We start from the raw sequence: 27,569 nt of genomic DNA, 5'->3' as shown, positions 1-27,569 counted from the left end.
TACAATATCTCTATAACATGCCTTTAGACGTTATAGCCTGAAGGAAGTAAAACTTCACAAATAATGTTGACACTGGATCGAATCTTTTAAATAAGGCAATTGTGTTTTTTCTTTAAACTTTTTGGACCTCAGTGATTACTGCTTGTGGAGGAGTTGCAATACAGTGCGCTTCCCTGTACAGCCTAATTACAGATTGCATAACTGAAAGTTCTCTCCCATCAAAACCTCACAGGGAGTTGTGCTCATGTTTCAGAAAGTAGAGACTTCTTTACTCCTCGTATTGGCATATCTAATAGAGCGAGAATACATCTCTGGTCTTAAAGGTAAAGATTAGACAAGCTGCTGAGGATTACTCGATGCATCAAACAGGTGTTTCACAAGTCATCATTGTTTATTTACATCTGTAAATATCTCTTGCAGTCTCGAAAGTGCAAGCAGAAGAAATATGCACATTTAATTACAAATAGCCAACCTTTCTGATTCCGACTGGCATATAAATAAAACGAAAAACATTTCTGGAAAAGCACAAACAGACAGGAAAGAAGGGAGGACAGAAACAGAATGAGGGTATTTACATATGAGGCGCCCAGATGTATAGGGAAAAAAAATGCATGTTAATTGTGTTTTCTGGGGAGCATGAATGCAGAATGTCTGTGAAATTGATCCCCTTTTGTTGTCGCGTGTGTGATGTTGTTGCTCTCAGGAACTGGCCTTTTTGTGATGGATTCCTGGTTTCGGGGACGTCATCCCCGTCTCCCTCCTACCAAACAGCTAGTTTAGCTGTCCGTCTCATTGACAGCTGATGCTGGAGTTTGACGGCGCCTGTTGATTTCAGTGTCTTCCCGCTGAGTCTGTGGTATTAAAAAAGTTTCCAGTCGACAGTGTTTTCCAACTCCCTGCTGTAATAAATACAGGAAAAGGAAGACAAGGATTAAGATGTGCTAGTGAAGAAAAACAGCTACAAGAGACGGGGAGCTGAAATAAAAAGAGCTTGCTGGATCTCAGTCAATTCACTCATGTGGTTTTATTCTTCCTGAATTTCCTTTAAAGCTAAAAAAAAACATTTATACAGTATTTTCTGCTGAATTTTAAGGACAACTAAAGCAGCAAACATAAAAAACACTCGGAAATCAATATATCAGGTTAAATGTACTGAACTACAACCTAAATGTTCTTTTGAAAGTCTATGCATCTTTCACTGTTTGTTGTACCAATTACCATTCAGAGAGTGTGAAATCGATGCTGAAGTTCTCTATGGTCCGGGACTAGTGTGATCTGACTTTCAAGATGTATTAGTTTACTAGTGCACTCGCTGATCCTGCACTCAGAACCTTAAAGCCATGTGGATAAATCTCACAAAATCAGTCAAGAACATACTTGGGTCATATATATATATATTTTTTTTTTTAAATTTGTATAATAAAAATTATGCTAAATACTTAAAGAAATGATTAATTATTAATTTCCATAAAGAAGATTTTTTTTCATTGCGACTATTTTTGACGTGACAATTAAGCACATTCCCCCTCACATTTCTATATATTTATGTGTTAAATATTTTAGTTCTTATATATCGAATACCTGACATAGACATAATGATTTTTATACTGTACAAACTGTATATTCTACCCCATTACACTAACCTTACCCATTACAGAAAACCTTCTGCATTTTTACATTTTCAAATAACAACACGTTTCCTCATGGAGTCTGTGTGCATTCAGGTTGAAGTCCCCACTGGGATAGAAAAACAAGCGTGCGTACGCACACACACAAATATGTTTTACAGATTTAAAAAAAGATATATTTTTAACTTAATACAGTTCATTATTACACAGTGCGGGCAGAAAAATGAGCTTGATAGTCATAAAAGTAATTAGTAATACAAACATTTTTTTGCAAAATATACTTTATTACTTGGGTAAAATATCACCTGGGAGTTTTTTTTTTTTGTGAGATTCAACCACAGCTAACATAAACTACTTCTGAAAGGCTCCTAATTCCGATCATTTCAACGAGGGAAGCGTGACCAATTGCTAATTTGTGCCCAATATGATGATAACTTTGATTTGACCTTTCAGGGCCACTGCAGTTGTTAGAATAAGAGGAGGGCGGAAGCCGTGTTACTGGTGCAATAAGATTGTAGTCACGCACATTAGTCAGACAAACAGAGCGCTGATCCACAAACAACACACAGAAGGATCAGGTGGAAGACCGAAACAGAAGTTGAGGCGCTACACCTTGAAAACAGATTAGTAAGAATAACCACAGCTATTTCCCTTCATTTTGATAAACTTTATGCTCATAGGTCACAGACGCTGTATCCAAGCAAGTATGTGAAGCTCGCTCAGACCACCAAACACGACCCCGATAGAGCAACGGTAACAACATTACTCCAATCAAAATGAAACTCTTACGACATTTACTTGGCAAACACCAAGTAGCATTTTCTGTCTGCTTGAAAACAAAAGATACATTTTACCTCTGGAGAATGTACAAAAATGTATGTAGAACTCATCTTTTGGATTAAAATTGTTTTCTTAAGCTGTCTGGAGTTCTTTTGCCAGTGAAAATCTTCTTTCTCCCATTTATTTAGAATTTAAACAGTTTGGGGTCAATAAGATTTTTTGTTTAAAAGTTACTTTTATTCAACATGGGAAAATTAAATTGAGCAAGACATTCATAATGTTACAAAGGATTTCTATTATTTAACTATTCGAAGAATCCTGAAATAAAAACATGTATTATGGTTTCCACAAAAATAGTCCACAAAATCACCTAAAGCATCAAATCATCATATTAGAATGATTTCTGAAGGATCATGTGACACTGAAGACTGGAGTAATGATGCTGAAAATTCACAGGAATAAATTACATTTTAAAATAATATTGTGAAACATTATTACATTTTGAAATAACTGTTTCTAATATATGTTTTTTTACTGTATTTGGTGAGCAGAAGACTATCAAAAAAACATCTTAGAGACCCCAAAATGTATATATATAAAAAATTGTTAAACATTTTAAATTCTCTCTTTGTGAGATGTTTAGTTTGAAAAGTTTGCTTTTCGTCAGAAAAAAACCCTAATAATTTCCTGCTGTCATGCTTAAAGGATCTTTAGCGAAACCAAATTGAGCTCAACAATTTACTCCATGAAAGCAGATTTAGTGGTTTGTACTCACTAACTTCATTTTTACAATCTGTTTTCTGCATGAAGAACAATCTTGGTAAGATCTTGAAAGTCAAGCTTGGAAACTTGTAAAACATCTCATGGTTTGAAATATCACTGATCCAAGAATCCACTGTCCCAGCATTAAGTTCTTGCCTTTTATTGAAGAATGGAATCCATTTCAGATATGTGATTGTTTTCCTGAAGGGAGGAGAGATAAGAAATCATATTTAGGAGACTGTTAACTTTAATGTGTGAGCGTTTGATGATTTATAAACGGATACATTTCCATTTATGCACTGTTTTTTAAGCACACCCTCCTCTTCTTATAGTCAATTGTCTCCTGAACAATCTCATTTCCATTCCCCATATAAATGTTCCTCCCTCGATCCATACATGTGTCTTACCATGTCCTCGTCACACTCCTCGTGTGTGTGTTCCTCGCTCTCCTCCACATCACTGTGCTGGAGGTCCTCTGACTCGGAGCCTGACTCGTCCTGGGACAGTTCGCTCTTCACTTCATCTGCCTTCTGCAACTCTACACACAGAGGAACATTTACAAACAAACATCACATTTTTGCAAATGGAACCTTTACACACAAAAAAAAAAAAAAAGTTTGAATACATATTTTTTTGTGGTTGAGTATTATATTTGATACATCAGGCTTTTATGGCTCATATAGTATGATTTAGTGAGAATATGGAGCCCACGCTCGAGGACGAAAGAAATATGCAATTTGATGCAGTTGCTGATATTTATATGGCCAAAAGGTAAGATTCTGATAGCTTGTAATGTAAAACAATGAGACTACTTGCATTAAAATGCATATAAATATAAATTTTCACACTATATCTCTCAATAAAATGTTTTTAGTAAAATTAGAGAGACAGCAATTAAAAAAAAAGATTGCTATTTTCCCATCTTATTAAGACACAAATAATACAATTTCATGATTTTTTTTAAACATGAATTTTATTTTTGATTTTAATATTTGTATCCCCCAGGATACGCCGCCCCTTTGGGGGTATAAATTCATTAAAAAAGAATGAATGAAACTTGTTTGGCAATACGTATAACAACATTTTAGCATTAAAAAAAAAAAAAATTCTCTTATAACTTAAACTAAACATTCTTTGTAAAATTCTGTTGAACAATAAATATATTGCCTTTTTATTAATATATTAGCTTACTGTATCATATTTAATATGCACATTTCTAGGGCCTATAAATGATCAATATGACTAAATCTTTGCTGAAAAACCTGTTGTACACAATCTACTTTATACCTTCTCATTGAAAGTTCATACTTTTTTTTCATATATATATATTTTTGTTGCTCTAAAGTATTGAATGATTTTTATAACGTAAAATGTAAGTTAAATATTTACTGGACTGAAGCAACTTGGGTCTACTTGATTATTTATACATAATTTTTTCTTTTTAAATTTAAAATTCTCTACACATTTTATCATGTTAATATCAAATATGACACAAAAGGCTTTTGGCCTTAATTTTAAATTGACATTTATTTGTCCATCTCTCTCTTTGCAATTAAATGCATATATAAGCCATACAAGCCTGATGTATGAAATATGATACTCAACAAAAACACATGCAAATCTCTCTCTGTGTGTGTGTGAGTGTGTGTGTGTGTGGGTATGTGTGTGTGTGTATGTGTGTGTACAAACACACACACAGATTTGCATGTGTTTTTGTTGAGTATCATATTTCATACATCAGGAAATATTATGTGAAATACGATACTAAAAAATAAGCATGCAAACCTGTGTGTGTGTGTGTGAGAGAGAGAGAATTCATCATATATATATATATATATATATATATATATTTTTTAAGTTGGAGGGCCTGTAGCTTCATTGGAACGCGGCCCAAAGTATTGAACTGATTTTATAAAACAGGCCACAAAAAATGATGAAGGCTATAGACCATAGAGTCTACTTTATGACCAGAGAGAATTTTTTATGCATTAAATTTTGGGGGTGGGCGCTTATAAGCTCTTTTGCTTCGGCCCACTCCTTTTGAGCAGAATGGTTACTGCTCAAATAAATAAATAAATACTTCAAACCCCTTAAAGGGTGACGAATCCCCTGAGATACAAACATTTACAGACAGATTATAAAAAAAATTAACGTAAACGTAATGTTAACGCTTACCAACAACTTTTTAAACATGCAAGTCCCGTGAAAAATATTTTTTACATATGTGAAATATATCCACTTTTATGAAGGCGAGTAGATTTTACACTACAGGTGGTCATGTGGTTTTTAAATTCTGCCCATGAGCTACAGTAAACGAAGAATGTATAAACGAAGTCAGCAGATCTAAATATTCACAACAAACACCATTCCAACATGAAACCAAGAAATGAGACCTACACTTTTACTGCCTCTCCCCACAGCCTCTCAAATGTTTGTATCCCCCAGTATACAATAAACTTTTTAGGGTCAATGAATTGTCTCTATATTTGCAATGCTTAAACACAGTGTCTGTATGCACTGGGGATGATCTGTTCTCTTCCTCATGAAGAATCACCATCCAAATTCTCACATCCTATAAACAACCAAGACACCTCTGTACAGACACATTTCCAGAGCAGTCATGTAAAAAACAAAGCTGTTTTACTACTGCCAAAGTGAAGAAAAACTTGGAGCTTGCTTTAATTTACACATCAGCCCAGTTGAAACTCTGAGAATCCCAGAGTAAGCTAGTCATCGGTCCTCCCTCACGGGGGCTTTTAAACCGTCTCTTCCTCAACAGTCAGAATGAGCTTGGATGTGCAAAGGGTGACATCATCATTGATTAGACACAAGCAGTGGTGTAGTCTAGTTTTTTGTAGTGAGTATACTGTGATATACCAGTCCCCCTTACAGTAGGCTTCATTTTACAAGTTACATTTGTTGCTGGATTCCGCGATTCGATCCGCGTCGCTGCGCAAACACAGACGTCACGGCGGGCCCGGGGTGAATTTATGAATTAAAGTTCTTTCACAAAACGATGTTGTCATAAATCCTCACGCTTTTTAAAGTGGGTATACGGAAATCCTTGACATTTCCTAGTGGGCATACGGAAATCCTTGACATTTTCTAGTGGGTATACGGCGTATACCTGCGTATCACGTAGACTACACCACTGGACACAAGCCATTAGCCACATCATAACAACTCTTACACCTTACCCTAACCCTAACCAGGCAGGAGATTCGTTCTCCTTGTTTACGTGTGTAAATAAACATGAGAGGCATGTTGCGTTCTGTCATAATGCTTGTCAAATGCTAATGTGAAACAGAGGGACAAATCTGCAAAGTCTGATTGGAGCCACCGAGCCGTGAAAGTGTTGAACCGTGAAAGGCCGCTGTGACCCTGGCAGTGCTGCGCTGAATCAGCGCTTTACACTCGCTCACTGCTGAGTAAAATGTTTGCTGGGGTTTCCATATGATTAAAAAAGCCCTTTGAAAGATTTTCTCAAAAAATAATTGCTGAGAGGAAGGTATAACTGGCAGAAAGGGGCATATTTGGATGAAATCGTTTCTAATGGAATTCAATCTTGATTTATCACCAAACAACCACAGTAGTATTGAACAGATTCTGTACTACAGAATAATACAGTATTGTGTGCGTACAGTATAAATGCACATTTCTGTTCAAGTTTGGGGTCACTTTATTCAGCAAGGATGCATTAAATTGATTACAAGTGACAGTACAGATTTTCACATTATTAAAAAAGATACATTTCAATTAATCAAAGAATTCAGCATTTTTTTCCACAATTTCCAGAAAAATATGAAGCAGCACAACTGTTTTAGTATAGAATATGTGTCTCGTCAAAATATTCTTTCAAAAGAAATTTTTTGTTTCAAATAAAAGGTTTTCAAGAGAAAGGATTTCTACTATTTAACTATTTGAACTCTCCATTTATAAAAGAATCCTGAAAATAAAACGTTTATTATGGTTTTCACTAAAATAGTTGTTTCAACTGTTGTTTGTTTCTTCAACAGCAAATCAGCATATTAGAAGTGACACTGAAGACTGAGTAATGATTCTGAAAATTCAGCTTTGCATCAAAAGAATAAATTACATTTTAAAAGAACTGTTTTTTAATATATTTTAAATTGTATTAATATTCATATAATACGTTTTTTTACTGTGTTTGGTGAGCAGAAACCCCCAAAATGTATACACGTATATATTTATATAAATATTATAACATCCCTATTTGTGAGATGTTAAGCTTGAAAAGTTTGATTTTCGTCAGAAAAAAACCCTAATAATTTCCTGCTTTCATGCTTAAAGGATCTTTAGGGACACCAAATTGAGCTCAACAAATTACTCCATGAAAGCAGATTTAGTGGTCAGTTTCCACAAAATTATGAAGCAGCACAACTGTTTTAAATATTGTCAATATTTTTTTTCCAAATCCAAAGTTCAAAAGGATAGCATTTATTTGAAATAGAATTTTATTGTAACAATGTACAAGGTTTGCTGTAACTTTTGATCAATTTAATGCATCTTTGCGGAATAAACATATTAATTTCTTTTTAATAAAAATCTCAATGACCCCAAACCTTTGAACGGTATTGTTTGCGCGTGTGTGTGTGTGTGTGTGTGTGAGTGTGTGTGTGTGTGTGTGTATAGCAGATACATGACATGGCACCTGCGGCACAGTATTTGTCCTCTGTGATCTGGTCAAGACGTCCCAGCAGCGCGTCGATGTTGGTCTTGATCTGCGTCAGTTCTGATTTGATAGCTTGCAGCTCTGTAGATTTCACTGCTCACACGTACAAGATGTTACAAGAGAACACAATGTTTTAGTTTGAATAAATCATATTTATATATATTGCCATAAAACCAAAAACAGAAATAAAAGCAGTGCGCTGGTATTCTGACTCCCGAGACAAAAGTTTTTTCTGCTGCTATATTGAATTTGAAACATCCTAAATCCTAAACCTGACACATTAATCGGTCAAATGGCTCAAAGGCCGGTTCAAGAGTTTATCCAGTCCATAAGTCATCTCAGTGCACTGGCTCTGAAGAAGAAGATCTTGAGTTGTCACGCAATGGAATCAAGATACAATTCTGGAATCCTGACCATGAACTCACTTAAAATACCAGTTGAACTCACACTTGTGTTTGACAGAGCTGTTGGGAAGGAGAGTGGATCTGGTCAGGAGCTTGACAGGTAATGACTTCACCCTGCGGACAACAGGCACTGCCACACGGGGGCGCTTCACTGGAACTGCTCTGGGCACTGGTGAAACTCTGCCTCGGTACTCGAAGAGTCTGGAGACAGAAAGACAGATATGAGGAAATAACTGCTTCATGCAACTACATTACTACTATCTATGAGCATATCTGGGTCATGTTGATTTGGTTTACTGTGTTCAAGAAATCGTATTTTCCCAAAGTAAACAACAAAAACACCATAACCCTACCTTTTGTATAGTTTGTTGATGACAGATTTGAAAAATATAACTGACAACCCAACATATGTATCATTTAAGTTCACCTATGAAGCACTGCATTATTTCAACCGTCACCATTGGAATTCGTATTAATGGACAAATAATTTTTTTTCGCAGCTATCTTGTTAAATTCAAAAGGTTTGGGGGTCAGTGCAAAAAATGGCAAATTTTTCTTCAATATTTTTATGATGTCATAGACATAAAAAAAACATTTTGTGAAAAATTGTCATTTAATTTTTTTGGTAAATTCATGTTGTTAAAAATATGCCTAGATAGAATTTTATCCTTAAATTGTTTTGGGGAAAGTAAAAGCAAAGTGTGATCTTTGTGCAGAGCGTGTTTGAAGTTCTTCCGATCAGAGAATATCGGCTTTCAGTCATCATACATCGACTCTTCATGAACAGAACGAGAGATGTGTCCAACTCAGGAGCTCGCAGCTATACATCTCACATATACTAACAGTGTTCGTCTTTGCACTGTGGCCAAATTAGCCGAAATGTGGCCAAAAGTGAATCCAATTACAATCAAGCATGAAGTAGGTGATGTGGCAAGAATAAAGTGGGAGAAGATACTTTTGCCTTCAAAGAGAAGAACGTCTGCTGCCCAGACAGGAACCTAAAAGCAACCAGCTGGCCTCCCACATGCAATCTATGCAGCTTTATTGACTGATCCGCAATCCAAGAGATTGAATGATTGGATGCGTTTGTTGAAAAATATCGACTGCAGTCAGTGTCGCCCTAAGACAGCTGTAAGTCAGGGAGCAGAGATCACAAGAGAGATATCAATAAACATGTCAGCTCATCATATGGGCGCAATATCCCTTACATCTGCAAACAAGTACATCCAGCTGAGTCTCTCAGCAGGGTTTCCATAGCTACCGAAAAGGGACGCTGGCCAACCGTGCGCTCACCAAGCCAAAGTTTGCTTAACGGGTCGTGGAGGGAGTTCTTGTGAAATGCAGATTTTTTTCTCTGTCTGTCTTTCTTTCTGCAGCTTACAGCTGTTTGTGAGTGTTTTTAAGAGTTACTTTAGATTCAGCCAAGTTGACATGAGAAAATGTATTATGACAGGAAGAGCCGTGCTAGGGAGAGAACTCTGTGCTTGACTTTATTATAAGTCACTGGGTTACAGCACTTAAAATGGCTCCACATAAAGCCTGGCTGCAGAGCTAAGAGTTCATGTCAGTCTATTTTAGCGTGAGCAAAAAGTGCTTTTTGCACTCACTCAATCAATCAAGCATTTTAGTAAATAGAATTAGTTATTGTGCTGGAGTATATTTTTGGCTACGCTACATCATGGAAAGAATGGCATCTACGCTAATTTTAGTCTTTCTGTTTATTCCGAGGTCAACTGTAATCAGCCAGACTCGGGCCGTATCCAGATTGGATGGTGGACCTGCGCCTAGACACGGCCACAACGCATCCCTGAAGTGTCAGCAGAGCTTGTGTCAACTAGACTCTCCCCTGGGAAGGCCTCATCGACAGCCATCGGCACTGATCCTCAACAAACTCGTCTCCATACACGCGTGATGACTCCGGTCTTCAACCAGATGAACTGCATAATATAATGTTCCGATCCAATCTGACTTCTGACCTGTGATGCTGCCTGAATCATAATCATACACTGTTCGTTCGTTCGTTCGTTCGTTGGCCCCCCCCCCACTGAGCCAAGGTTCTCACAGGTTTTTTTCCTCTCCATTCCGTCACTGATGGAGTTTAAAACATCTAAATTGGGAAACAGCTTTGAGATTGATGGTACAAATAGATTCCAAGAAATCTGAGGAATATTTCAAAGACTGCAGAAAGCTACAGAAAAGAGAAACAATAGCTGGAATTCACAGAAACAAAAACTGGACTCCAGGCAGCGAAACGTGGATTTGCAGTTATTTTGTGTCAATATGTTGAATTTTGGGGTAAAATCACACCCTATATATTGTATTGTTATATATTGCATTGATGACTCAATTTAAATTATTACTGTATATTCTGCATAATATTGGATGTTTTTAAACACTGACAAAAAAAGTTTTAGGGCTGGACGTGATGTTATATATATAACATTAATATTATAAGTCGTTGTAGATTACCTATCTTTCAACAAAAGCATTTGTGCAAAATCATGGACTCACCTGTCATAGAAGTCATCTCTGTAGTAATCATAGTCAAAATCATAACCACTGCAGGGATTAGAGACACAAAATGCATAATTTTAAATATAAGTGATTCACAGCACTTTGAAAAAAAGTGAAGGAAATACAGTTTCAACATAAAAGGGAGACTGAAGCAACTAGTCATTTTCAACTTAGATACTATGAAGACTTCAGTTGATATAAAGATATTTTCACCATTATTGAAACTGAAAAAGACACACGTTATGTGTCACGCTATATGGGGCAAGTTGTCACAATGCTAACACATGTTATATACTTTTATTTGAAATGCTAAAATCTAAAATAAATAGCAGTAAAACATAGTATTGTTCACCTTGTTTCTAATTTAATGTTTTTTGAAATGTGATTTATTCCTGTGATGAATTTTCAGCATCATTGCTCCAGTCTTCAGAGTGACATGATCCTTCAGAAATCATTCTAATATGCTGATTTGCTGCTCAAGAAACTTTACTTATTATAATAAATGTTGAAAACAGTTGCTTAATATTTTTGTGAAGACCGTGATACATTTTTTTTCAGGATTCTTTGATGAATATAAAGTTAAAAAGAACAGTATTTATTTGAAATGGAAATTTTGTGTAATATTATAATTGTCTTTACTGTCACTTTTGATCAATATAATGTGTCCTTACAAAATAAAAGTAAATCTCTCTCTCTCGCAGACCCCAAACTTTGAACGGTAGTGTAAATATATTTAAAAAGTAGACTATTCAAAAACAAAAATTTAAGCAATGAAACATTTATGAAACATAAATCATGAAAACTGGAAAAGGTAACACAAAAATACTGTATCAAACCATTCTTTTGACCAACAAAGTGTGATTAATGAAATGTGTAAAATTACAGTTTATAAAACACATATGACAAATTGCCCCGGTCTCTCCTATAGTAGCTAAATGAGTTTATGTGTGGTTTGTTGCTAAATATGTTGCTGAGTTGGTTAATAATACATACTGTAATATTATATGAAATGTTCTGCAATCACCTGTATAATGTTGCTGCGGTCCTCTTTAGTCCTTTAGGCCGGTTGGGTTTGGGTTCACCTGCCATGTTAATATCTGTGAATATAAGCGGAAAACACACTTTCAGTTTAAAGTATCTATGCAGATTTGCAGATTTTAAAAACTAATTACATTTAGTGATCACTGAGCAGACATGCATAATCAAACAATGACAGATGGCAGAAGCCTTTCAAAATGACATCTGCAGCTATTTGATAATTGCAAGTTACCGGGGCACTTGGGGCTGTTATCTAATGACACTGTAATTATCACGGTGCACTGACATCACGGACACTTGTCATTAAGTGGGAGTGCTCCAATTTGCATAACCAGATCCTCGTTGTGTCCACCAGAGGGCACTCCACACCCACTCAACAAGCCTGGAATGATCCCACCTCTCCGGCCACACTTCAGCCTCCTTGGCTTTCACTTTATAACAGCAATGACAGGATGAGAAGCAGAAAGAGAATAATGGATAGCTGCCTCTGAAGCAATGGAAGACATGGCTCTGTCACCCGATTTCATCTTTCGAGCACTCAAGTGAATACAGAAGTGAGCTCTGAGACAGCGAGACGTGCTTGTGTTTGAGGGAGAGCTGTCAGCTGCAGCTCTGATTGGCCAGTGGAGAACGAGTGGGGCCGTGTGAGTGACAGGTCACCGGGGCTGTCAAGCGGAAGCCAAAGGCTCCGTGGAGCGAGAAACAGCAGCTAATCTGACCGCCCAAAAAAACATGTAGGCTATGTCATCAAGCAGCTGCGGAGGGTTGGAGGGCAAAAGAGACAGAAACGAAGATTGGAACAGAAGGAGACAGAGATCGAACTAAACAGACGGGATTGAGCAGGGACAAGAGAGAGATAGAGACGTAGAAGAAGGAAGCGAGCAAATGAACAACTGTCTGATGTCCTCAGCGTGACACGAACACCTGCCGCTGACACACCTGTCCTGTTCCTCATTTATCTGAGGGGGGCGGGGTCAGTCCATCGGTTGCCTGGATACCAGCACAGCTGAGAAACCAATCAGTGTCTAGAGGTCACCTCGTAGAGGACACGCCATTACCGGCTGGCATGATGAGGCTTAGAACTACTTGATAACTGAAATAGCACTGTGATAAATAATATGACACCCCCCCCCCATTGACTGCGCGTAATTCATTTGAAGGGTGGCACACGCTAAAGACACAGATATAGATTTCCCAGAATCTAGTAGGCTAAGTATGTACTGTAGGAATTGTTTGTCTGTAATGAGTTGCTCCAAACACTCAGGCTATGTTTAAAACATACTGCAATACGACTCTTACAATTCCAGTAGTAGCTATAATAGCGTATAATGTTTTTCAGTATGGAAAAATGTCAAGTATAGCCTACAGCAGAGCATACTGTACGGAATATTTTTTCCCCATAACGCAATGCGCACTCAACCTTCCATTCCCAGAGTGATGATTGAACTATAATATCAGTTGATTACAAACATCTCCTTCTGGACTTGAATTTGACCAGACTGCTGTTTAATAAATATTTCTAGCGAAAATTGTTTTAAATAAACAAATACAATTAATATTTTATTAATGTTTAATCAGGCTATTATTATCATTAGTAGTAGAAGCAGTGTTACAAGAGTATGTAAATATAACAAGAAAAAATATTATTATTATTAGGATTATTATGTTTCTTCAATATAACTACTGTTTTAAATATTTATCATTGCATACATATTTCACATACAATAAAAAAAATAGTAGGCAGTATCCAGTAATATTATAGTATATAATCAGTACCTAATAAATAAATATAAAATCTATACTAGTTATATAATACATAAATCATAATTATTACAGTATATAAACATAACAACTCTCTCTCTCTATATATATATATAATTATAGTTATTATTATTATTTATTATATTCATGTTTCTGTTCTGTTTAAACTGCAGTTTGAAATGTTTATCAATGCATAAATATTTCACGTACAATAAAAAAATAATAGGCAGTATCCATTAATTAGTATATAATAGTAAATAATCAGTACTTAATAAATAAATATAAATTGTATTATTATGTAATAAATAATTATTATTACAGTACATAACAATAACAACTCTCTCTCTCCCCCTCTCTCTCTATATATATATTTATATATAATTATTGTTATTATTTATTATATTCATGTTTGTGTTCTGTTTAAACTACTTTATACATCTTTTTTTACATACAATAAAAAAGCAATAGGGAGTATCCAGTAATTTGTATGCTATTATTCCATTCCAAACAAATCCACACTGGGAAAGTGTATGCTTACATAATTCTCTCTTGTAAGTGCCCCACTTTTAAAATAATAATCAATACAAGCATTTAACAACTAAATGAAAAAGTTCAATGCAAAATCAGAATTGATGGAGGTCAAGTGTCCTGAAGAGTGGAGAATGATGCTGTCCCATTGGCCACCTTATGCGGCCACCTAACACTATCCTAATGTTGATCTACGTGCAGTGCACTATACTGACCTCCCTCTGACCCTCCACAGTGATGGCCACAGGAAACTGTCATCAATAGATATTAATCTTAACCGCTTCAGTGTCCTGGGGCTCGCTCTTGGCAGCAGTCATAGGGCATGCTAACCAAACACTCTACAGGGTGCTTAAAAAGTCAGCTTGCTCCGACAGCAAATGCTGGGCACTTTTTTTAACCTCGGAGAGATGTCATTCAAACGGGATATATAACTAGGGTAACCAGAAGTCCTGTTTTTCAGCTCTATTTTTAGTGTCCCGACTTTATGAAAAAAATCATGTTTTGTCCCGTATTTCATCTTTCCTAAACTTTCTTTATTTTTGTGTGATAGAGCGAGTAGTAATCTTGTGTCACGCAAGAATAGCCTAATCAAAGATAGCAAATAACGTCATAGTATATTTTGTAGAACAAATCAATCATCCAATCACAATTGTCTATCGATTAACTTGCAGTTAGTGAAGGCAAGATCCGGCGCAGTGTCAGTTATAGAAAGCACGAACGAGATCAATTAGGACACGAAGACGCTGTACTACTAGTTATAGCACAAAAAAACCCATCAGAAGGTATGTATAAAGAAGCAGAATACACTGAAATGTGGACAGCCGACTCAGTGTAACAGCAATGAAGGCAATGCTTTTTCGTTTTCGTTAGAATACATACATTTTTTATATAGAGTAGTGGTCAAAAGTGATGTCCGGAGAGAATATTTCGGTTGCACTTTATTTTAAGGTGGCTTACTTACATTGTACTTACCCAAATAAATACTGATTAATTAACTACATGTACTTACTATAGAGGTATATTTAGGGTTAGTTACTTGTAATTATGCATCATTTCCTGTTATTACTATAGTAAGTACTTGTAGTAACGGTTAACTACGTCACCTTAAAATAACTTTAGTGACCTAAATAAACAAACAACAAAAATGGAAGTAAAGCGGCAGCCCCTCATGAACGTCTACGCATATAAAACAAAACCAAACCAAACAAAACAACAACATAAATGTCTCAGGACTGGTCCTCTCTTGTCCTTCACTGTCATCGCTCCTCCTGTTATCCTCTGAGACCGGAGGAGTTAATGAGCTCATTAACACTCGCACCACCAGCCTTCCTCCATTTTCAAAGCTCTCTGCCCTGCCCTGCTTACCACAATGTTCATTTTCCTAGGCCAGACATCATTTTTGGCCACTACTCTAGCTAACATTATTGTCATGTGTGGATATGTGTGTGGCGTGGGGGTGAGGGTGCCTATCCGTCCTTTATGCCACTCTGATTATACCAATCTGATCACCCTATATATAACACACCCATACAGTATACTAGCAGATTTATTTTATCGTCCAACTCACCGAGGGTCTGTCCAGCAAGCACACGTCCATTTTCTCCAATGACTGCTCCACGAGCGTGTCTCTCATTGGCGTATTGAATGAAGGCGTAGCCTTTGTGAACCGAGCAGCCCAAAACTCTGCCATATTTGGAGAAGATCGTCTCTACGTCGCTCTTTTTCACCACCGCGGTGTTCAGGTTGCCAATAAACACGCGTGAGTTGATAGATTTGGGGTCATTTTTGTTGGTAATGTTGCTCGTCTGGACTTTCAGTGACATCTTGGTTAAAATGTGAACAGCAGTCTGGGGAAGAAACAGATCATGAAAGTTTAGACCAACAGCTGTATAATTAGGTTCACTTTGCATACTGTGAAATGAACAAACCATATTCATGATTGGAACATACAGTACATAAAGCTCAATTTTGTAGATTTCTTAGAAAAGATTACTTAAAAATCAAGAAACGAGTGGTGTTACAATTACTTTTGTGGTGGTTAAACTTTCTTTACATGTGTAAAATCAAAGCAATAAGTAATATAGAAATGAAAAACAAATAGTTAACTTTCAACAAATTCAAATTATAATAATTACTATTATTATTATTAATTATTAAAAACATGTATTAGTATTTATTATGTATAAAATAATACATATTATTGATAATATAATTAATAATTATTATTTAAAACATTATATTTTATTATTATGATCAGTATCATCTTCATCATTATAAAATAATAACCCATATTAGTTAAAATAATATTAACATTATTATTATTAGTAGTAGTAGCAGCAGTAGCAATACTAATAAAAAGGTAAAAATAAAAGATTTAAAAAAAAATCCATAGAGAGCCATAATCCATAGAGAGCCATGTAGATAGGCCTATATCTGGGGCTGTAAAGGTGCTGATTGTGCCTGTGAGCAAACATGAATCATGCTGATCATGGATACGCCCTGACCTATATATATATATATCATTTAATTAATGAAGAAGTGATCAAAGCTCTCCTGACACCGGCACAGCACATCTGATGTACATTTGTCATGGGTGAGACTGGCTACACCCTGCGCTGTGAAAGAAGACAGGACAGTAATTAGCTCAATGATTAAAGTGTTAATGATAGGCCGTAAGAAAGAACTATCACACATGAGATCTCTGTAGTATCTCAGTTGTTTCTCCTAGACTGCAATGGGATTCAACCAAGAGCGAAGGGAAATTTTGCTTAAGTGTCCTCTAGAGTTTCAAAAGATATCTCAACAATGACTCCATTACTGTACATGCACCATCATGATGCGATTATAATGAGATTTAGGTAATATTACGATTAAACTTTACCTTATGTAAACACAATACTTGGATCAAATTGATGCAATTAAGCTCATAATCGTAGTAACCATAATCATAAAATATGTGGCGTATGTCGATTTTAATAGCAATAAACAGGCATGTAAACACTTCAATCGCATCTATTCCACTCTGACCAAAGTGTGACGTACACGGATGATGTCGTCATGTGCAGATTCGTTAACAAAGTGGTAAAGAATGCTTCACAATCTTTGTGATGCTGAAAAAACTGAGTTCATGTTGACAACGTTGCGCGACATGAATGTAATGCAGTACTGTATATCGATGGTCGGAAACATATACAGTAAATGAAGACAGTTTTAGGCGCATCACCAACAAAAATCCAATACGTTCATAGAAAACACATTTCTTTGTGAATACATACAATGAAAATTGCATGTAAACAGGTGTTAGGAGATTTGCTTTTGTCATCATCTAAACATCTTACTGCGGTTAAGTCTACCATACTTATTGGAAATAACTACCCGAATCTCATGGGAAAAGGTAAGTATTTTACGAGGTGGCGATTTCGTATGAATTCGTACGACCTGATTCAAACAAAAATTTACGATTTTGAAAAAAGGAATCTCATTATGAAGGACCACCCCTAACCCTGCCACTGGGATCTAAACAGATTATTCGAAAACGTACGAATGAGATCATACGAATTCAGCAAAACGTAAAACAGTTACGAATTGCTGTGAGATTGTGTTGGAAAAATCACATTACTGATTCACATGCAAACATAGTCAATCCTTAGATTTGCCAAGATGCCAAAGTCTAGAGCGAGTGAAATGCCTTATTTAGCTTAGGACACCAAATAACCCAGAACTACTACTGTGCATGACACCCACTATTCACAATCAAATCAATTCCCATTGGATACATTACAGTGAAGTAAAATGGACCGCGTTTCATGAGCTACAAAAGAGCAACCTCCAATCAATAAAGTTTTCCTCTGAGAAGACTTATGCTTCAAAAGTTTCATAGTGAGGTGACATAAGTTAAGAGTATTTGGAGCTTATTATGAGGACAGGAAAGAAGTCTGAGGTTAAAAGACGCGGTTCTTCTGACCGCTACACGAGTGGCCCACCGCTGTTCCTTATTAGCAGCGTTGGAGTACGACTGAATGTGAAATCAGGGGAGAGTGAAGACCAAACTGCAAGCCTGTCAGGGTCAATTGACTGTGTCCCTGGTATGAGAGAAATAAGGTCTACTTTGAGGGCCGTTCAGTCCACAGCTTCCCTCCGACAGTGTCTGCTAATCACACAACATTCTCAGAGCAAGCGAACAGGAAGGTCATTTAGTGTGAAAGAGACGTTTCTCCTCTAATTACTTGCGCCTCTGTATATCTCACATTGCTGAGGATTGTACAAGTCTTTGAAGCCTGTGCTACCTTTCTTTTCTCCTTGTTATGAGGACTAAAGGTTTTTGAACTGTGCTTTTTACTGCACGCTATCATCCCGCTCGCAGAAATAACCAGCCAATTCGTTGCTTTGCTCAGACTCGCCTTTAAAATCCTGCCTCCGTGGGACCCATTAACACCCGCTAAAGAGTTTCTAAAGAGTCTGGTTGTTGAAAGTGTCAAATGGTTTAGGGATCGTAGAATGTAATTAAATGATCGATTAGACTGGGAAAATACTGGAGTAGATTTCTCCATCAGGCCGTTTTGGACAGCATCCTGACAGAAGCGTTCATGCGGATGAAAGACTCACACTACCTCCGGCTAACTTAATGAGCTGTGGGTTTGCAGCACTTCCATTTTTCCTCATTATGTCATTCACACAATTAATCCATTCAAGCGTACTATTTTGCATGAGTTTAATCGAAATACTAAAACACGGATGCACCATTTTGGATATTTTTGTCAGATAAAAAAAAAAAAAACATAAAAAACAACAACAACAACAACAGGCGGATACTGATACTGCCACTGCCCCCTTTTTTTGCTTTGGAATTACACATTTAAATAAACACATAATATTACAATAATATATAAACAAACATGCCGTTCAAAAGTTTGGGGTTGATAATAAATCTCTAATGCTCACCAAGGCTCACCAGTTTTAAATAAAAGTACATTAAAAACAGTAATATTTTGAAATATTATTATAATTAAAATAACTGCAATATATTTTATAAATGTAATATATTCCGGTGATGTCAAAGCTGAATCACATGATCCTTCAGAAATTATTCTAATATGCTGATTTGCTGCTCAAGAAACATTTCTTATTATTATAAATGTTGAAATCAGTTGTGCTGCTTAATATGTTTGTGAAAACCATGATAACATTTTTTTTCAGGATTCTTTGATTAATAGAAAGTTTCAAAGAATATATTGAAAAATAAATTTTATTTTGACATAAATGTCTTTAATGTCACTTTTGATCACTTAATGCATCTTTATTCAAATAATAATATTTTCAGAAATAAGAGTCTCTTATTTAATCTCTAATCAAATAATAATATTTTCAGATATTTAAATCTCTAATCAAATAATAATATTTTCGGAAATATAAGAGTCTCTTATTTAATCTCTAATCAAATAATAATATTTTCAGAAATATAAGAGTCTCTTATTGAATTCTCTAAACAATAAACCCAATTGTGGAACAGTGGATAAACATAACATTATTACTGTGATTGTGAGTGTTACAATCAAAACGGCATGTAAAAGTTAAAGAATTTATAAAAACTTAAGAACTTTAGTGAATTTAAAAGCATCTCTTTTTACAGCAAAAATAATCCCTTTGCTCTTTCACAGCTTAGTCAATTTTATTTTGTACTGCATGAGACACAGCTGTGGTCCACATGAATTAGGAAAATGTACTAGCCACGAAACACGTATTTTACGTAGAACTGTGCATAAACACAAATACTTGTATCATTATGGCTATATCACTCTTCACTATAAATATCACTATTCTTTTGATGCTCAACAACATCAATCTAACTACAAGAAGCATCCGACATGCCTTTCATTTGCAGATTTCATTCATTTTCATTGATTAGATTATGAATAGAAAAAAACCCTACACAACTAAATACACGTAAACCTGAAAGTATTAAAATATAATGTTTATTATTAATTGTTGATTATTAATAATCAGCAATTATCATGCTTACAGACACTGCTGATCGTTTTAATTAGATCAATAATTGGGTGATACATCAGTGCATCTCAACAAGTAGCTAGCATATTTAGTGTTGTGAGCACAGGGAACTGTTTTTTAACAGTGTAATGGATGAAATTAACAGAGCAGAGATTGAACTGGATAGAGTCCAGGCCAAACAGAAAAGCGGTCTGTCCGGAATACATACTCTCATACTCTCATCATCTCTCATACTGCACTGAGGTAAGCATGTGACTCTGGCACGCAAATGTTTGACTCTCCAGAGATCTGGCAGCGCTGTCCCACCAAACCAGTGTCCCAGAAGCAGCCGCTTGCATTGCACAACACAATAATACCAGGTTATTAAAATGTCCGGTGGCTGGATGGATGATCATCTGCCTTTACTGCTGACCTAAAGCCTGCATTTTGTAGTAGTAGTACCAGTCCTGGTTAAAGTGTATTAGAGGTTTGCATCTTAAACTGATCTCTCAGCACTTTCAGCATACTGATAATTTGCTCATACGAGTACATCGATTTACTCATAATGGATTCAACACTTCTTAATGATATTAAAAGACTATGGATTCTGTCTACACTGTTGAAAATATTAGTAATTTGGAAAATGCTCTACAAAACATGTTAATTGGTTAAAAGCAATATACTGTTAAATATATTAACAAGACAATGCACTTTTGCATGCACACTGATAGTGAATACTGCACGTGGGTGCAAGGGATAATTTATATTCTATTTGAGCTTGTGCCAAAATCATCTCTGTCAGTAATGGTATTTTAAAGACAGGCAAGTGTGTTTGGAGGTCACTTAATAGCTTGAAATGAGACCACCTGCCCCTCCCCGCACGTACAAACCACTGACATTGCCGAAACAAGCATGAAACTGTCTGGTACCTTTCCCTGAGATGTTGATAGTCCTGTGTTGGAATCAAACAGCATCAAATTTTGTTTGGAAGCAGCACTTTGGGAATTAGGTTTCCTCCACGGTTGCTTAAGGCAACTAAATAAGAGTCTGAGCATTGAGGAAGGCATTCATTTCCAGCCAATCAGCTCCTCAGATGCTTTGTATTGGGTACAGCATGCACAATTGTGGTGTGAGCAGAGACATAAAGAGATTTTTGTTTCATTTGATTGTTAAAGGAATAAACCCTAAAACAGTACAATTTTTTTTCTTCTGTGGGGCACAAAAAGGGATTTTGAGGAATGAACTGGGTGAGCGTAGCAACGACACTGGAAAAAAAATGGGTGTAGAAACAATTTTCACTCAGAAATTTCTAGTAAATTTCATAAATAAATAAAGTACCAGATTGAATTAAACATGTAGTTTCGAAGTAGAAAAACTGAAATAGCATCTTCCTGTAAAAAGCACTCCAATAGTCTTTGTTCTATCTACAACTTTGAAAAATTATTTTTTATTTGTATGAATGATCTTGCCCAAAGCATTGTACCTTAGGTAATGCTTGAAAACGCTGTAGATCTATGGATGGTTTACACAAAAATTGTGTCATTATTTATAAAAAAAACAACAACCAGGCTTTATGTTAAGAAAGAATCTCATACAGGTTTGGAACGACATGAGGTGAGAAAATGATGACAGCATTTTCATTTTTGGATGAACTTCCTTTAAAACAGTGTGAACTTAATGCAGTGTACAATGTAACTCATTAATATTAATAATATTCAATAAATGCATTAAACATATGAATATGTAAATAAACGAATTTGTGTTTGTACAAACGAAGTGGGGGCGGGACTGTTGCAGACAACTGTATAAATGAGATTCAGAGGAAAAACTGCCGAATATTGCACATCTTGGCTTGTCTTTTTCCTCTTAGTTTCTGACACCCAAGGGTGTCAGTTGGGCAGCAGCGCTGTCACAGTCATCACTCCGGGGAGTAAAGAGCAGACCAGCGCTTGATTGGTGAATGTCCCTCAAGCGTAGCTCTCACCTCCCTATTGTGCACACCTCAATACTGGCAGCACAGAGAACCTCATGATGCTCAGGATGGCACTGACAGTATCAGTCACAGGGTCTCGGTGGGTATATACACCTCCACCCACGGATGAATGGTAAATGTTGCAAATTAAATTTGTAATCAGACTGATTGAGAATAAGACATTTCTTTGCACAAATATACCAAAACAAATATACGGTTCAAATGTTTAGGGCCAGTTAGATTTTTTTTGTATCCAGCAAGGATGCATTCAATTGATCAAAAGTGACAGTAAAGATTTTCATAATGTTACAAAATATTTTATTAAAAATAAATGCTGTTCTTCTGAACGTCCTATTGTATCCTGAAGTACTGTTTTCAACATTGATAATAAAAATCAATGTTTCTTGAGCAGCAAATCAGCATATTAGAATGATTTCTGAAGGATCATGTGACACTGAAGACTGGAGTAATGATGCTGAAAATTCAGCTTTGATCACAGGAATAAATTACAAATTGAAAATATATTCAAATATAAAACAGTTATTTTAGATTGTAATAATATTACACTATTGCGGTTTTTACTTTATTCTTGATCTAATAAATGCAGCCTTCATGAGCATAGAGAAACTTTTGAATGGTATAGTGTTTATATATATATATATATATATATATATATATAGAAAATTAGGTTGAATATTTAAGAAAACTACTTCAAAAATGTCCCATTAGTTAAATTACAACTATTTACAACATTAAGCAAAAAAACCTGTTAAGTTGCACTTAAGCACATATTCATGAGAGATGCAGGTGAAAAGTTGCAAATATTGATAATCTTGCAGATACAGAAAAAAACATGCAGTTGCAAGTTACATTTCAAACAGGGATCATAAAAGCAATCTATAACTCTTTGACGTTTTCAGTTTCTTCCTCACACAGCTATCACACGGCTTATGAAGACCCGGAATATAGTGCACAAGTCACATGGACCAATTTTATAATAAATTAGGGGTGTGTTATTGTGATTTTGGAGATTGACAGCCTCTTTCACTTTCATTATATTAAACACAATGGCCAGGACATTCCTCAAAATTTCTCCTTTTGTGTTCCAGAGAAGAGAGAAAGTCAAATGAGTCTGCAGCGACACAAGGGTGAGCAAATGATGGCAGAATTGTCTTTTGTAGATGAACTATCCCTTTGAACCAAACGGTGTGGCAGCTGAGGAATATACACACGGTTGCTGGCTGTTTGTGTCAAATTTATATCTCTACCGCCCCCCTGAAAAAAAACAGGCACGCATCCGCTCCAAATACTCTATTTTCTTTTTTCTGGACTCTGAGGGCAGGTGTTGCCCGAGATAAAAGAGAACGCAGAATAAACGAGTGTGCTTGTAATGATGAGGTCCCTTCTCATCCCTTCTTTTCCTTCTCTCTATCTCAGTTCGCTAATTTCCCGTCAGCGTCTGATGTCTTGCTTATTACCAATGGCCTCTGAATCCATCGAATAATTAGCAGAGGAAAATAAACACGGGGTGCTCACGGATGCATGAAGGTCATTGGGTGTCATACTTCACTGTGAGCTGGATGACGAGGCATATGTGCTGCAGACGAACGGATGACAGCATTGATTCTTTTTCTTCCATTTTTGAGTTATTGGATCTGTGCTGTGGTTGCATGTGCTGATGTTAAGAGAGAGGGTCGGCAGCACTGGGAAATATGATTCTAATGGTTGGCACCAGCTATGTTTTTGTGTGTATGTATGTGTGGTTATATATGTTTATGTGTTGAGCTACAGGCACCTATATGTCAAGTTCACTGTGATTAGTCATAAAAAAAAGGAAATAGCTTCATCTCCTTTGTGCAGTAGGGCTTCTTTTTTCAATACATGAACAATTGGTTGTTGGTGTGTCGGCAATCTCGGCATGCCTGCATGAAAATAAAAATCACGAAACAAAGGGGACTATGAGGGTCTTACCAAATATGATGGCAAGAAAGTTCCCAGTCGTTTAAAATAACTATTAATTAAATATTATTATTGTGAAATATATTTATTAACATTTCCATTTGGCATGGTTTAATATTTTAACAAAATGTATTTTAACTATGCAATATCACATTCATAGCAAGTACTGTAGTCTATATAGCTGTGTATACGAATATTTTCAAAATATATTTTATAATATTTGCATTTGACATGCCTTAATAACTCAACAAAATGTACATTTTATTTTATTAAGCAATATCACACTGACAGTGAGAGCTGTGTGTGTAGCCTGTAGCCTTCCAGTGGCCAAATGCAGCAGATATACAGACTGACTTTGTGATGTTTGATGTTGCTTTAATACAAAAGTTCACCAAACAATTAGTTACTATTGAGTAACTTACATTTTAGGCACAATATTCACGTTTTCTTCTATTTTTCCTTCAAAGATGAAAATAGCTAGTTGAAACAAAGTCTAAGTAGCTCTATCGTATTCAAGCAATACAAATGTGTTTTGTTCCTGAATGAATCAATGTTTTTGAACAAATCGGTTCAATGAATGATTCAATGACTCACAGAGAAAGTCACTTGTTGCCACCTACTGGCCTAATGATGTAACCTGAAGAAAGAGTCACTGAAAGATTGGCACCACTAATACACAGACAAAATCCTGAAAAATATATAAGCAAATTCCTTAGTACAGAATTTACATATGGGTCCGAGGGCCTGATTAGCTAATGGCATAGATTTTACAGCTTTATTAAAAAAAAAAAAATTAATCACACAAAATGAACTGCACAAACAAATACGTAACACTTTTAACACACAATAACACATACAGCCTCCTGATGTTCAGATATCCATGCAATGATTGTAATCCAAAACAATTGCATACATTTTTAGAAATACCTTGAGCTCTTAAAAGTCTATCAGATTTTTTCATGATCTGAGCACCCCAAACGTAGTACCTTCAAACAATCACTGCCTACCTCTTATTACAGATGTCACAAGATGCTACCATACGATCCGTCAAAACAGTGCAACTTCCAAAGAAGGTAGAATTAAAGTCAAACGCAGAGAAAAAAGACTTCCTAAGGTAAAATCAGACTCTTTTCACCCCCCATGGATAAGTGCAAAATATTCTGTATCAAACCAAAGCACATACAAAAATATTAATAAAAAGACTCCGATTTTACATAAACTCATCCAAGTATGCCCAGAGACAGAGAAGACCTTTTCCTCGAGACAGCTCTAAATGGCTTCAGGCTACATCTGTTATTGCTGATAAAGTCTTGCTTTGGCTCTTCGAACCAGATATATCATAAAATGACTGGGCTTTAGGACTGTTCCTTTGGGAAGTCTGACTTTCCCCATCCTTTACTGAACACTACTAAATCAACAAATAGCAGCACTTCTGTGGCCTTTGTAGCCTAGCAAGGCCAGAGGGCACGCCATCACTAAGAAGCCAGGGACGATTTGGACCCTCTGGCAATTTTTGTTCAAGTTGCCGGGGCCGGTCCTTGGTTTATCAGAGTTAATAATGCAGATTTAATGTTGCAAAGACTCTCGCCCCCTCTCGTTCTGTATGCATGCGCATTTTAGAAAGGGAAAAACAAGAGAAGTGCTTCAAACTGTACATAATAAGACAAAAACAACCTATTCCATTAGCCTCATGTTCACATACGGATTCAAAACAAATGAGCCTAAAGCAAAATTGCCCAAAGCAAAAACAACAACAACAACAACAACAAAAAAATCATGTTGCATCTCGACCTCTTGTTTTAAAGTCATATGGTACTGTCATAAAAATGCTTAAATATGTGTCTCAGTAAGAATAGAGACTGTTTCAATAGTTTTATTTACAAGAAGAGATTGTAAACAACATGTAAAACCTGAATGCAATGTAAGTCACTTTGGATAAAAGCATCTACTAAACACATAAATGTAAATGTTTTGAGCTTTGATATTTGAGTCAGGATGTCACAACCTTTGGAACAAGCTAAAAATACTGAGAATACCATAGCAACCATAGAGAAACGCCCTGGCAACCTCCCAAAACAAAAACAGTGGCGGTGACTTTTGCAAGGTCAAGCACATTTTCTTCACAGGATGTAGGCTAAAAATCTAGTTACATACTTTAAATATTGTACGTTTAATTGTTTATGATGGTGAATACATTTAAGCACTTTTCATTGGTTAACATAATGTCTACAAACCACATTTTAGGAAGTCTTGGCAGACACTTTCGTACACAACTGATATGAAAGACCTGAAGCTGCTGTAAGCATTTTTTAATATAAAGGCTCTCTGCCAATGAAATCATTTGGAGCAGAATATATCAGCTTGACTCGATAGAAACTTTTTTCCACTTTTTTAAAAACAGAAATGTGCCCCTGATAAACCATGATACAGTCTTTATTTAGGATTCTTTGATGAATAGAACAGCATTTATTTTAAATAGAACATTCTGTAACAAATTTAAAGTCTTTACTGCCACTTTACTTGATTTAGATCAATTTAATGCATCCTTGACGAAAAATAAAATCTTATTGACCCCAAACTTTTGAACGGTAGTGTGTGTGTGAAAATTTAGTCAAGTCACCTTTATTTCTATAGTGCTTTATACAATACAATTGGTTTTAATGCAGCTTTACAGTGATACGAGGAAAATTTTCATTGTTCATTAAATTCTGATGTAAAGATCATCAATTATTAAATTAGCTTATTTAATCTACAGTATAAACCAGTTCTGCAAAAAATGATCGTCCAGCTCAGTTCAGTTCTCATTCAACAGCGTCAGTACAGTCAGATCAATAATATTGTTGAATAACCCAAACTCCATCTCACACACACACACACACACACACACACACACACACACACACACACACACACACACACACACACACACACACACACACACACACACACACACACACACACACACACACACACACACACACACACACACACACACACACACACACACACACACACACACACACACACACCTAATCTTTAGAGTAAACATTGGGTCAAAGAATCAAGGATGACCCAAGCAGAAAGCACTGACCTGACAACTGCATCAGCACACACATCAATTAACTAGACCTCATGAGAACAGCACAGCGATTCTCTCTGACAAGCAACAGTAACATTCACCCAAGCTCATGCAATTCACTTTACTGCCAGTGAGACTAAAAAAGCAGCATTTTAAAGACCACCAACCAGCAGAAAGCATGTGTTGACTGCTGGACCATTTGTCAGGATGTGACAATCCATGTGTGGATTAACGCAGAGGGACTAACTGGTGCCGGGCGAGAAAAAACACTCGAATGAGATGCAGGATTGGTTTATGACAAATCCACATTTTGAGAGTATCCACAGGCTGTGCTGCCCATTTATTTCTTCTAAAGGTGTTTAGTATTCTGTTGGATTAGAATATCGTAAATAATGCACACTGGCCTATATAAAAACATCTGTTGTTTTGAGCGTCCAAGTAGATATTTTAAAATCCCAGAACCTGA

At 36.1% G+C, this 27,569-nt stretch overlaps 1 protein-coding gene across 3 annotated transcripts in view; it reads right to left on the bottom strand.

The window, feature by feature from the left end:
• Positions 1-372: 372 nt before the first annotated feature.
• raly (RALY heterogeneous nuclear ribonucleoprotein) overlaps positions 373-27,569 on the bottom strand; it is a 92,119-nt gene continuing 64,922 nt past the window's right edge. For all 3 annotated transcript variants that reach the window (XM_077197896.1, XM_077197898.1, XM_077197897.1), the window contains 8 exons: positions 15,676-15,955; positions 11,806-11,878; positions 10,779-10,826; positions 8,311-8,468; positions 7,843-7,956; positions 3,578-3,708; positions 3,327-3,371; positions 373-899 (listed from right to left, as the gene is read on the bottom strand). In XM_077197896.1, the coding sequence (XP_077054011.1) occupies positions 3,330-3,371; positions 3,578-3,708; positions 7,843-7,956; positions 8,311-8,468; positions 10,779-10,826; positions 11,806-11,878; positions 15,676-15,955 (846 nt within the window). In that variant the 3' untranslated portion in view covers positions 373-899; positions 3,327-3,329. The remainder of the gene's footprint in view (positions 900-3,326; positions 3,372-3,577; positions 3,709-7,842; positions 7,957-8,310; positions 8,469-10,778; positions 10,827-11,805; positions 11,879-15,675; positions 15,956-27,569) is intronic.

This window comes from Siphateles boraxobius, unplaced genomic scaffold (genome assembly GCF_051911475.1).
Source record: "Siphateles boraxobius isolate OS27281-9 unplaced genomic scaffold, OSU_SipBor_1 41, whole genome shotgun sequence".
Classification (NCBI taxonomy): Eukaryota; Metazoa; Chordata; class Actinopteri; order Cypriniformes; family Leuciscidae; genus Siphateles; species Siphateles boraxobius.
Note: the sequence above shows the minus strand (reverse complement) of the source record. Positions and strands in the feature narration are given on the sequence as shown.